Consider the following 14632-nt stretch of genomic DNA (forward strand, 5'->3'; position numbering starts at 1 on the left):
AGAAGAACTGGACTGTTGCCCAGTGGTCCAAAGTCCTCTTTTCAGATGAGAGCAAGTTTTGTATTTCATTTGGAAACCAAGGGAAACCAAGGAGGAAGGGTGGAGAAGCTCATAGCCCAAGTTGCTTGAAGTCCAGTGTTAAGTTTCCACAGTCTGTGATGATTTGGGGTGTAATGTCATCTGCTGGTGTTGGTCCATTGTGTTTTTTGAAAACCAATAGAGAATCTATGGGGTATTGTCAAGAGGAAGATGAGAGACACCAGACCCAACAATGCAGATGACCTGAAGGCCGCTATCAAAGCAACCTGGGCTTCCATTACACCTGAGCAGTGCCACAGGCTGATTGCCTCCATGCCACGCCGCATTGATGCAGTACTTCATGTAAAAGGAGGCCCAACTAAGTATTGAGTACATGTACAGTAAATGAACATACTTTCCAGAAGGCCAACAATTCACTAAAAATGTTTTTTTTATTGGTCTTATGAAGTATTCCAATTTGTTGAGATAGTGAATTGGTGGGTTTTTGTTAAATGTGAGCCAAAATCATCCCAATTAAAAGAACCAAAGACTTAAACTACTTCAGTCTGTGTGCATTGAAATTATTTAATACACGAGTTTCACAATTTGAGTTGAATTACTGAAATAAATGAACTTTTCCACGACATTCTAATTTATTGAGATGCACCTGTATATATACACACACATACACACACAAACACACATAGTAATGAATATTATTATTGTTTATTTATGTATGTATATCTTATTTATATTACTATTACTATTTTCCTATTATATACAGAATTTGTTACATTTATTAAATATTTGTTATATTTAATACATTTATTTATCAGGAGGAAGTGACACTTTATTTTATGTATGTACATATTTAGCTTTTTGTAATGTATATTTTATATATATATATATATATGTGTGTGTGTGTGTGTACATATACTGCATACATGACGCATGTCTTTGTTTGGTTGTTAACTGGAGGAAGTGACACCCTCTTTTGAACGTTTCCTCCACTCACAAGCGCCGTGTGTTTGTCCTGTAGTGTAGTCAGTTCTCTGTCTAAAGTATGTGTGCTGGAATGTAAAGCAATTTAAGTGACCAACGCGCACTGATCATCCCACTAACACACACCGACCATGACCCACACACACACGCCACACTCAGAATCACTTAACACGCACCCTTAAAGAGACAGTACACCCCAAAATAAATGCTGTCATCATTTCCTCAGCCCAAACCCGTATGACTTTCTTCTATGTGTGAATCCCAAATATAGGTGTTTATAAGATGAAAACAAAACAAAGACATAAATGTGTGAGTGAATAATGTCAGAATTTCTCACTATGGATGAGCTGTTCCTTTAAGACGCTCTCGTTAGACTGTGTCGTGGATTTACTAGAACTTTGATGTCAAAGGTCATCGCTGGGGTCACTGATAACAGGCCAGACGAGTTCTTTAGCTGAGCTGATTCGACTCCAGACATGTTTTTGAGATGCTTGTCTGCACAAGGTCAAGGTTTTTATCTAGTCTTGAGTGGCAGAAATGAGCTTTGTTTTTCCACTAGGGCCTGTTTACTGTGAACGCAGCCTGACATGACTGCTGCTGCATGGATTTCTGCGTAGAAACTTTGGCAAGGCAGCGTAACGCTGGAAATAACAGGGTGTTTGAGCCAAAAAAAAACAAGTGCCCTCCCTTAGAGAGAGAGAGAGAGTGTGTGTGTGTTGTGCTGTGCGTCTGTTGTTATTGTCACCAGGTTTTACTGCCACGTACACACAAACACACACACATACATTGACAGCAGGCCTGCTGTGTTTTCTGACGCTGTGTGTTTGTTTATTTTGTTCTCTGCAGACTTTCCCACGCACACAGATCTGCCATCAAGGTCATCAGAAGGATGCAGTACTTTGTGGCTCGACGGAAATTTCAGGTACTTTTATTTTTTATGTCAGAATCAAGAGATCAAGTGCAGTTTCATATGTATATATATACGTATATATACTGTATATATATATATACATAATTTTGTTCAGTGTATATACGTATATGAAGAGTTCCTTTGCAAATACCGATAACTAAATTTTTTTTTCTTCAGAAATCACGTTTGTTTCATTGCGCATTCCAAGTAATATCAATCAAACTGCAGTTGGGTTGTTTTGATTAAGTAATTTTAACTTAAAGGCACAATATGTAAGATTTTTTTATTAAAATATCCAAAAACCACTAGAACAGCTTTATATATTTTGCCGACTTTTGTAATTACATTATCCCAAATGTTTCGAAGAATGTTTAAATCCAGAGAAATAAGCAATTTTAACTAGTGACACGGACCGTGTCCTATTGTGTCGCCTGCCAATGATGTCATAACCCCTCGATTTCCGGTTTTGTAGAAAACATGGAAACACCAAAGATGCTTTAATATGTTGTGCATTTTATTAGACCGGTGACGACCGCTCAGAGTAGCATTATAACAGAACGTTCAAATGTATCTAGTATGATAAAACAGTGCTGCTTTACCCCACATACGCATGACCGGAAGGAGCGGAAGCGGTCGACTGTGGCAAAATAAAAGCTCCGCTGCTTTCGAGCCGTGTGTGGCGCTCGTTCAGCGGCCTCGTTTTGCTTCGACGGCTTTCAGCCTCACCCTGCTTCATACTACAACGTTAATAAATCTTTAATACATTAGGTCATCCATGAACATGATTTCATGAGTCCCATCAGATTGCGTCGGCTTTGGGGATGAACACGGCAACTCCCATGATTCCACACTCAGTCACGGCGTCATCTAACTACGCCTTTAGTGTCTTTTCAAAGTGAAAGTAGTCTTTTCAAAGTGAAAGTAGCCTTATCACCTGACCTGAATACAGCGCGCTGATTCGCTAAAATGGACTTATCGGCTTCTGTTCAAAAACAACAAGGGCGCTTGTCGGCTTCTGCAGTAAAATGTGAACCCACGATGCCTTGAAAGTGGACAAAACCGGCTTTTTTTTTTACAAAAACGTGTTTAGGGTTCAGATCGCGCTATATGTGGAGAATAATGCAGGCCAATCAGCTTATTTATTTTGAAAGAGGAAAGTTTATCGGTTTTTGCAAATGAACTCTTCATATGTATATGTGTGTATGTGTGTGTGTATACTGTATACTGTATATATATATAATAAGAAAAATTTACTATTCTTATTACCCTATTTTCTTATTATATTATTTTTACCACACCACACACACATACATTGGGGAAAAAAAGTATTTAGTCAGCCACCAATTGTGCAAGTTCTCCCACTTAAAAAGATGAGAGAGGCCTGTAATTTTCATCAGAGGTATACCTCAACTATGAGAGACAAAATGAGAAAAAAAAATCCAGAAAATCACATTGTAGGATTTTTAAAGAATTTATTTGCAAATTATGGTGGAAAATAAGTATTTGGTCAATAACAAAATTTCATCTCAATACTTTGTTATATACCCTTTGTTGAACTCTTCATATTTTAGTGCATATTTATAAAAATTCAATAAAAAAGAAAATTACTTTAGTTTTCATACTTTCAATGAGCCTCATTCATGAAACATGAGCAGATCGAATTTGTTTGAACGTTCATAAAACAAGATAATCACTTTGAATAGTTTTGTGAAAAATGTACACAAAAATTTGTTCTTGTAAACAACCCAATTAGTCAAGAAGCTACTAAAACAATTATTACAGTAGCATATATGCGTTTAGCAGACGCTTTTATCCAAAGCGACTTACAAAAGAGAGAGACCAAAGCAATTCAAAAACAGTGATCTAAACCCAAATTAATAAATATGCTTTTAAAAGTTGCATACCTTTGCTATTGTTGTTATTGAGTTAAATTGAGCTATAATAACAAAGCGAGGAAGTTCAAGGCCTGAGGGAGCTGTGATGACAATGGCTCTCATGGATGCCGTCTCTGTCCCGTAGCAAGCGAGGAAACCGTACGACGTGCGGGACGTGATCGAGCAGTATTCGCAGGGCCACCTGAACATGATGGTCCGCATCAAAGAGCTCCAGAGAAGGTGAGACCCCATGTGACGTCACCTCAGTGTTTATTCCCGTTCCTTCCCACAAAGTTAGTGGCGTAGGCGGGATTTCCAAACAATCACTGTGTATTTCTCAGTTTCCTGCTGTTTTTCCTCTCGCAGGTTGGATAACACGTTGGGAAAACCGGGAATGTTCCTGCCAGGTACAGGAAAACTGAGTTTTTAAATGTTCCCACATCAAATACAAATTCAATATGCATGAAAAAAGCACAAAAAAATAAGCACAAAATCGTAATTAGTGGTCGACCGATATTTGTTTTTTGACTGCCGATGCCGATATCTTGGGAAGCAGGGTGGCCGATATAAATGTATTTATTTTAATTAATATTTAAGAAATTTAAAATCATTTGAAAGTGGATCAAAAACTAAATTAGTTAAATAAACATACTTATACTTTAGATGACAAAGTATTTTCCACAAATAAATAAATATTTAATAAAAATATAATTAAAAAGGAAGTAAACTGTAACCAACAGAGCACTCAGTATTCTGGGAAGTTTGTGTGCATTAGGAATCATATTTTTTCAAATAAAGCCAAGGTAACACTCATTTTACATACAGCACACAGTGAAAATGACATGAATATGACAGTGGGAAAATGCATAAAGCGCAGCATAATTTGAAATCACGAATTTAATGTTTAAAGCATTCAATTTGCACGGACCGAAAGTCACGCAGAGAACACGCAATCATGCAGGTCACATGCACACTTCACAAGATCTCACAACTGGATCCGACTAAGTTTGCAAGGTTTGTGAAATTAAATTTTCATTAGCCATTCAAAGATTTGTTTAAATGATGTAAATGTGTATTTGCTGAATGCTGATGGCAAACAAGAAAGTATTATAATGTTTGCCTTTCTATTACTAATAATATAAAAGCAATTGTTTTAATACTTTTTGTATACATTTTAATTCATTTGTTTATATTTGTATTTGTTTCATATCGATGCCGATATTTGAAAAATGCCAAATATCGGCCGATATATCGGTCGACCACTAATCGTAATGCTTCTGTGATCTATTATACTTGCTTTTTTAATTAAAGAGTTTAATCTACTGTCTAACAATGAACCCAGATTGTTAATTGAAATTAAACATGGAAACACACGCAAGTGCAGAAACCATTTTGATTATAACATCGTATGCATCTCATTAACATATAACAACAATAATTCAATATACAGCAGCTTTACCCACTCTAAACAAGTTAAATGACCTCTGATTGGCTAATAGAACATATACTTGCAAATACAGACATCACATCCATCTCATTAACGTGCAGCCTCCCATACTACAACTTGAATAGACCAAAGTGAATAAAGGAGGGAAATGTAATGCAAACTAGTCACCTTTCGCAGAAAATGTCGCATTTTTAGCTCAGAGTAGGTCATTTGTGTGATTCCAGTAGATCCAATGCGTTTTTGATACTTCAGTACAAAACAGTGCTGCTCTTTGACAAAAAGTGATTTTTAAATGTTACAATAGTGAATTTATAATGTCTAAATATAAATTAGCCATTGAGTGATCCATTGTGGCCATCTACTGGTTATAGTGGTAATATCATGTTGTTTTAGTTTTAAAAGTGTTTGTTTTCCACCAGATGCCAGAAATCTCCCACCTAAACATATTTTCCATGAATTGTATAATTGAATGACAAAATGCAGATCTTGAATTTAACATACAGATAATGTTCCCATTTTATATAAAATAGACACAAAAAGAATAATTGTGAGCGAAATAAATAATAATAAAAATGACAAATCCCTCCCAAACTGCGTAATTAAAAAGTCAGCATTATTACATGTTTTAAAAAACACTTTTTTTCACCCCTGATGAATTTACGACCTTCCAAGCACAAGCTAGCTACATTAGCAAGAACTGCCTGTTTAAATATATAAAATATAAAATAGATTGAAAAAGCCAATTGTGATGGGAAAAGACTGCAAAATGTATAAACCTAACGTTTAAAAATTGATATGTGAGTTATTTATAGAAGTGTACTGTTCTGGCTTTCAGCCACTTGGTAGTGAAACATGTGAAGAAAACTAAAGAAGTTTAATAAGACACTATTAATATCAGCTTTTGGCTGTTACATACAGAAAAGAATTACTTCTGACTGTCTTATTATTTCTCTTTATTGTGTTTTCAGAGAAAGGTGTGGATAAGGAACATTATACAGTGGGAGCCCGGCTCATCCGACTGGAAGATAAGGTACAATAGATATGTGACATTCTCTAACCATTAGTTCAGGTCCACTCGATCTCAGAGAGTGCTGAGATTTCACATTTCATAAACAATAAGCCTGAGTTAGCTCACGGATGCTATCTGAATCCTCTGGCTGAAAGTGTAATCATGTAGTTGCGATCTGCTCGTCCTGCTCAGACAGAGGACACGCATGCTTCCCTTCAGTCTGTTGTGTTTGTAAAGGAAGCCAGACTGTGATTGAGATTTGAGGATTTTCAGAGATAATGTGACGCAAATCTGTCAAATGAATCTCAGCAGACGCTCTGGAGCTTGGGTGTCTTCTCCAGCGAATGCGTATCTGATGTGAGTCTCACTGGTGCTGTTACAGCAGATCAATCTATTTTCCATCCTCATATTTATATATATATATATATATACAGTGGGGAAAAAAAGTATTTAGTCAGCCACCAATTGTGCAAGTTCTCCCACTTAAAAAGATGAGAGAGGCCTGTAATTTTCATCAGAGGTATACCTCAACTATGAGAGACAAAATGAGAATATTAATCGTAATATTAATTAATATTTTGGATAAATTTTTCATCCAAAATAAACCTTTTGTTTACATAATATATGTGTGCATACTGTGTATATTTATTATATACATATAAATACAAACACATGCATGTATATATTTAAGAAAAATGTTGTGTTTATATATTAAATATATTTATGTATAATATAAAATATAAGAATATAAATGTATATACATGTAAATATTTTTACATATATATATACTCTATGTGTTTGTATTTATATATACATAATAAATATACACAGTACACCTTCATATATTATGTAAACAGAAACTTTTATTTTGAATGTGATTAATCGCGATTAATCATTTGACATCACTAATTAAAATACATTATTGAAGTAAAATGAAAAAACAGAAACAAATGTATTTTATTTCTGTTAGTAGCTTTGGTATTTCTCATTTTCGTTAAGTTTTAAGTTGAAGTACTAAAATTAATAAAACTAAAACTGCAATAAAAATTTTATTAAGTTAATCATTTTAAATTAGAATTTTAAAAAAATTTAAATTTTAAACAAAAAAATGACAAAAACACACAACAAAATTACTAAAACTTTAAAATTAAAGTGAAAACTGAATGAATTCAAAATATTTATAAAAACTATAATAGTATATTGAGGATACTAAACTAACACTAGGCTGGATTAATGGAAATGTTCTTAAGAAAGAGCTGCATTTTTTACAAAATTTTCTTAAGAACATACAGCCTCTTATAACCTCCAACTTGACTATTTCAAGCCCCAAAGGTATACAAGATATTCTTAACTTTATTATGAATTCTCACAAACATACACATTATAGTGCACTCACATCTGTATCGTTTTCCAGATCTCTGATTGGTTGTATTTCTCTCTCCATGAGGATGTCTGATTTACCTGCCTGGAGCAACAGGAAGTAAATAATGGTGTAAAAATAGTTTAGAAACACTTTTCACACCTTGTAACACCTTGAATTAAACTTGAAATTTTGAAGTTAAGTGAAATATAATTTTCTTGTAAAACACTCCAGTAATCTTGTTTTGAAAATGCAATTTCAATGACTTCTACAGTATGTTCTAAATGACATTTATGTGCTGAATCATGGCTGGAAAAAAACTGGCATGAAAAAAAATCTAATAAACTGCAATATGTGCCTACATGTGGCTTTACTGTAACATTTTAGAGCAATGTTTAAAATGACGAGACCACGTGATAGTGTTACAAAATTGTCTTTTTTAAACTGTTTAAAAGATCTATTTTGCAGAAATTAAACAGGATGTCCGATCACAAATGAGGAATTTTGTATTTGCTGTATTGCATGGAAAATTCACATTGAAACTTTGATAACATGAATTTATTGTCACAGATTTGTCTTACCTTGCACATTGTCATGTGTTCTGCTGTCTGGTAGTTGGAACAGTAGCACACAGAACATGGAAACTCGGACTGAAACACAGACAGACAGTTAAAGAAAGTGTATTTTTGCACAGTATCAGCATATTTGCATATATTCTTTATTCTCACCTTGTCGAGCAGATGTCCCCTCTCTGTGTAGAAGCAGGGTGACATTGGAGCACTCGAGCAGTTATCCAAGGGCCAATGGTCCGCTCTGACCATATTACTGTGGCACGGTGACCCATACTGATCTCTGGGAAAAGGAGGCTGCTTGAAGGCTGCTTTCGGATGTAGGAAGCAAAGAGGTTCCTCATCTGCGTTCAGCAAACGCTGAGAATGCTCAGTAGCTTCAGGTGCGCTGACAGAGAGAAAGAGAGCTCCCGCACACATCTGGATCATACGCGCCTCTCGCTGGAGCAATAAACACAAGATACTGCAGCAAGCGTAGTGTCTCACATGAGGCTCCTCTAGAGTTCCAGTAGGATCTCAACACAGTCTCACACTGCATTTAATCTCAATATGAACTCGTTTAACGTCACGTTCACTCAAGATGGCAACTACTAAATCATTTGTGTCAGTTTTTTATTTCTCCTCATACATTTTAGGAGAAGTTGATGCTTAAATACACCTGAATTATATTATATTATATTATATTATATTGTGCTGTCAAACGATTAATCGCGATTAATCGCATCCAACTGTATATATTTATTATGTATATATAAATACACACACATGCATGTATATATTTCAGACAAATATGTTGTTTATATATTAAATATATTTATATATTATATGAATATAAATATAGACATGGAAATATTTTCAAAATATATACTGCAAGTGTGTTTATATATACATAATAAATATACACAGTACACACACATATATTATGTAAACAAAAATGTTTATTTTGGATGCGATTAATCGTTTGACAGCACTCATTATATTGTATTATATTACTAATAAATAAAGTAATAAATAATTTAGTACTTGAAATGTTCCTCAGGGATAAAATATCTGAACATCCTTAAAACATGATCAATTTTACTCGAGGGTATCAAGACACGTTTTCAGACAGAATGTCTTTATTATTTTCCTATTGATTATTTGTCTTTTGTTGTCATTGTTTTAGACTAATCTCACTTAAATGTTGTAAATTTTATGTATAGAACAAAACAAAAAAAATCCTAAACTTAAGCTATATTATATGTATATATCTATATCTATAGATGTTTTATGTTTATATAAGTTGTATGTTATTTTACTGGAAAGTTAAATTAATTAATTTACTGTTAGTTAATTTTGTTATTATTCCAGTAAATTAGTTCATTTGCTGAAAAAAAAACAAGATTAAAAATCATTTTTGGGATATTTATTTATTTCAATTATTTATTTTCTAAAAATGTAATATATCAGAGAAACTTTTTTGATCAGACTGGTGATATATTACATATATATTAATATATAATTATAAATATTTATATATTCAAATAATATTAATAATAATAATAATGTAGTACTGAATAATTTATCAAATAAAATATAATAAATTATTTATAAAATATTTATTATAAAATACAATATTTGGAGAGTTATATTTAATAATAATAATAATAATACATTTTGTAAATATTTATTATTTTAAACTATTTATAAAATATTTTGAGAGATTATAAGACAAGTTGTAAAAACATTTTCAGGATTGTTTGATGGATAGAAAGTTCAAAAGAACAGCATTTAGCTGAAATAGAAAGCTTTTGTAACATTAAACACTACCGTTCAAAAGTTTGGGGTAAGTAATTTAGAAGAAATTTATTTTGAAAGTTATTAAAGAAATTAATACTTTTATTCAGCAAGGATGAAAATAAAGACATTTTTAATTGAACTTTCTATTCGTCAAAGAATCCTGGGGCAAAATATGTATGTGTGTGTGTGTGTGTGTGTGTGTATTATCTTGTTAAATTCAAGCACAGTTTGCGATATTGCTGAGATCTGGAACTCCAGAGGAAACTCATGTGAGATCACAGAGGTGTTTTTCTCAGGAGAAACATCTGAGAAGCAGGAGATTCAGCAAAAGCAGGTGTAACGTAGACATTTGAGCGATCTCATTCATTAAAACTGATGACCTCCACGTTTCGGCGGTTTGCGTGGTTTTTCTGGTAAATCAAGACGTGTCAAACCAGCCGTTTGATTTCCCGTAAAGCGGAAGCGACCACTGAAACCAGTCGAGAACTTGCAAAGTCTGGAAAATCAGCCTGATTGTGTTTGCTGTGACTTTTCATAATGTTGTTTGTGAAAACTTCATCTGAAAGGCATTAGCGAGTGCATCACAATTGCTGATGTAAACGACAGGAGCACAGAGCTGTGTTTAGACTACAGTCAGAGTGCGATCAACCCAGACGGCCTAAACACGCGTGTACGTTCACACATGTCCTCGCATGTTTACATACACTGGCATGTATACATTTGATGGCTCTCACACACGTAAACAAACTCAAACACAGCGTTCTGCGACACGTTTATTACAGGGCGAGTCTCGCCGTCCGACGGGAACTGACTCGTCGGCTCCGTGTCAGAGTGGATGCACCGCTCTAAACTAAAACAAATATCTTGAGTTTTCCAGGTTTTCCCGCATGTTCCCTCCTCAGCTGTAAAGAATTCCCTGTGAGAGAATGATTGTTAAAGAAACGATGCGAGAACATGGGGTTAAATGTTTAGGTTTAATGAATTTATGGAATTCCTTTCTGTGGCACTTAAGTTGACGGACTCAGTATTTTTTGGTTTATTGTTCCTGTATAACCTGAAGGATGCATTTCTGGGATCATTTGAGTCATGCTCTGTTTCTTCATACGTGGCACTGCATTGTACTGTAGTCTGGATTTCACCTTTTGACCTTTGTGTTTCCTGACTTTTCTAGTCATTCTGTATAAGGATTTTTAAAATAATTTCATAAATATTACACTCCAAAAGTCTCTATATACTAGATATGAGCAGAAAAAAATGTTTACCAAGTACATTTTCATGACTTTTTACATAATTTTCAACATTTTAAATATTGTCTGTTTCCAACATTTCAATATCTATCTATCTATCTATCTATCTATCTATCTATCTATCTATCTATCTATCTATCTATCTATCTGTCTGTCTGTCTATCTGTCTGTCTGTCTGTCCGCTACACATCCTTCTGAGGCTTTTGGGACTCTAGCATGTCTTGCCTTGCCCAGACTGTGGGTCTTTAAATCTGAATCAAAGGTTATCAGCCTGGCAGAGTACAGTAAACGCCTGTGCCTTTCTATTCCGGTAAATACCTCGGCAGGAGTCTACCACAATGTATGTGAGAGCTGTTTCAGTACTGAGACAATGCCATCATATCGCTCTTACCTTTCTCTATATGTTTCTTGCCTTTCATTGTTTTGCAGTCTCTTTCTGACAGCTTTGAGAGGTCAGCTAAAGCACAACAGTCTTAGATTTAAAACAAAGTATTTGAAGGACAATTTCACACAGAGCTTTTGGTTCTGTTTGGTGTCAAAGTTTAGCTTGTGCAAAGCTGGGTTGTGTGCCGCCCCAAAAAAATGCCCAGTTTGGTTTATTGGTCTTAGCTGCCTAGGTTAGGCCACACAGGCTGATCTCTCATTGCATTTTATTTTTCTTATTCTTTGTTGTATTTTATTGACTTTTTGTCTGTTACATTTTATTGTCTTATTATTAAGTTATATTTTATTCTCTTCATGCATTTTATTTGCTTATTCTTTGTTGTTTTATTATGTTATGACATTTTATTATCTTGTTTTTTAAGTTATTTTTTTTTTCATATTGTATTTTATTTTCAGATTTTTAAATTATTTAAAAAAAAATTATTCTCATTTTTAAGATATTTTACTATCACTGCATTTTATTTTCTTATTTTTTTTATATTTTATTCTCTTGTTTTTTAGATATTTTATTCTCTTATTGCATTTTATTTTCTTATTTTTATTCTTATTCTGCTATATTTGATTATTTTCTTACATTTAATTGTCTTATATTTAAGGTATAGATATTTTTTTAATATATTTTATTTATTTAATATTTTTAGTATTTTTTTAGTAATATTGTTATTTTATTTTCAATTTTTGCTTATTTATTTTCTTATTTCTTCAATAATTTTTTTGTAATGCATTTTATATTCTTATTTTTTTGTTATATTTTATTCTTTTATTACATTTTATATTCTCATTCTTTTACTGCTGTTTTGTTTTCTTCTTCATAATGTTGTATGACAGCACTTTTCGAACCCACTTTTAAAAAGTGCTATAGAAATGAAGCTTTACTTATTGGGAAACCAGGTAGCCAAACCTTGTTGGTAGGTTGGTTTAATCCAGTCTTTCAGCATTGTAATGCTTCTAATTCTCCATTTTTGGCAGTCAATATGTTCATATTAACACGTGGCTTTCTCTGGCTCCTCTGTTCATTGTCCCATTGAGGTGAGGGGAACATATTTTTAAGGGTTACTAATGGGTCAATGCGTTTGAAATGAAATAAGTAGCTGAGTTTATTAGTCCCAGTATATTTCTCTGGCTGTATGTGGAGCTGTAAGCAGCCGCGGGTCCATTAAGTGTGTCTGCTGTACAGCGCAGAAACATAAACCTGACAAAAGCAAAACCACTCTATCACTGCAACTAGATGGAGCATGTAAATGTCAACGTTCACAAAAACTCCTAGATTTGAGTGTAGTGAAGGATCTCCAGTGCATGATTTAGCTTTGTTTGGATCTAATATCCTGATGGGTAGGGATGGAAAGCACAGTCAGAATCATGGAATCCAGTCATAAAAATGGAATTTACTTTATCACGTGGAATGTCACAGAATAAATCTAAAAGTAGGTCTGTACACTTAAATCAAATGACAATATGGACTAGTGTCTGTGAATATATAACCACAAAAGCACTGTTAAAATATGAATCCTGCATGTTCTGCATGTCACTGTGTGAATGAATGGCGCAGACATGCGGTTCCGTTGAACTGAAGCACATGTGACACTCACTGTGTTTTCAGCGTCTGTCATCTCACTTTTTTTTTCTTCTATTTTAACATTTAATTTGAGAAAAACTATCATCCTAACACAGAAACGTAAAGGTCTTCATGGCAACCCGTTAAAATAAAAGTTTGGTTTAACTTGAAGAAATTGTGACAGAAATATATTACAGTCTTCTATTATTATTACTATTATTATTATTATTATTATTATTATTATTACATGAAAGTGTCTCGCACGCTGCCGTCTCTCTGGGTTTGTGTGTGTGTGTGTGTGTGTTGGCTTGCTGTGGTTTACCACTCCTTGTGTTACACTGCATTACTTTGCTTCAACAATACGTTCAAGGCCAGGCCTCCTTTCTCTCTATAGACTCATCACAAAACACTGAGCGAGTCGCAGGGAAACTCGATCCCGACTCCACCCTCGAAATTATAGTCTACCAGCCACGACAACAATAACAGCCAGTGTGTTTTTCTGTCTTTAACAAGATCTGCACGTCAGACCTGCAGCCGCCACATATGAGCGGGGGCGGTTTTAGTGTGTTCGAGTCACATGACTGGACTGTTTACTTGGCGTCCTTCACAAAAGAGGAATCGGTGGTTATTTAGGTTGAAGGAAGACTAAAAATTTAAATTCTTTAATTTTCTATTTTAGTATCTTTCACACTTGTATATTACCAGTGAAGAATGACTTAACCAATGACCTGAGCTCTGAATTTGTACTGAGGCAGCAAACAGAAAATTTTAATATAAACAATTAGAATTTAAATTAACTGGAATTTAAAGGAAGTCAGAGAAGCAAAGTTTGCAAGACAGTCTTTACACGTTGAAATGACAAAGAGTTTTTGGCGATTGAAGGTTTTGAAAAAAGTTTTAAACAGACCAAGAAGAAACAATAGATTTGTATGTATTTATTTCTATCTATTTCAATAGATAGTTATTTAGTTAATTATTTTGACTGACAGACAGAGACAGAGAGAGAGACAGAGAGACAGACAGAGACAGGCAGAGACAGACAGACAGAGAGACAGAGACAGACAGACAGAGACAGACAGAGAGAGAGACAGACAGACAGACAGAGAGACAGACAGGCAGACAGAGACTGACAGACAGACAGACAGAGAGACAGACAGAGACAGACAGACAGACAGAGAGACAGACAGACAGGCAGACAGAGACAGACAGACAGACAGACAGAGAGACAGACAGAGACAGACAGACAGACAGAGAGACAGACAGACAGGCAGACAGAGACAGACAGACAGACAGACAGGCAGACAGAGACAGACAGACAGACAGGCAGACAGAGACAAACAGACAGAGACAAACAGACAGAGACAGACAGAGAGAGAGACAGACAGACAGAGAGACAGACAGGCAGACAGAGACAGACA

General features: G+C 34.4%; 1 protein-coding gene across 1 annotated transcript in view; it reads left to right on the forward strand.

Annotated features, from left to right (window-relative positions):
* kcnq1.2 (potassium voltage-gated channel, KQT-like subfamily, member 1.2) overlaps window positions 1-14632 on the forward strand; it is a 149458-nt gene that overhangs the window by 94778 nt on the left and 40048 nt on the right. The window contains exons 13-16 of the mRNA XM_016230727.1: window positions 1867-1942; window positions 3950-4044; window positions 4171-4211; window positions 6220-6281. Coding sequence (XP_016086213.1) covers window positions 1867-1942; window positions 3950-4044; window positions 4171-4211; window positions 6220-6281 — 274 coding nt within the window. The remainder of the gene's footprint in view (window positions 1-1866; window positions 1943-3949; window positions 4045-4170; window positions 4212-6219; window positions 6282-14632) is intronic.

Source organism: Sinocyclocheilus grahami, unplaced genomic scaffold (assembly GCF_001515645.1).
Source record: "Sinocyclocheilus grahami isolate Dianchi unplaced genomic scaffold, SAMN03320097.WGS_v1.1 scaffold376.1, whole genome shotgun sequence".
NCBI classification, from domain to species: Eukaryota; Metazoa; Chordata; class Actinopteri; order Cypriniformes; family Cyprinidae; genus Sinocyclocheilus; species Sinocyclocheilus grahami.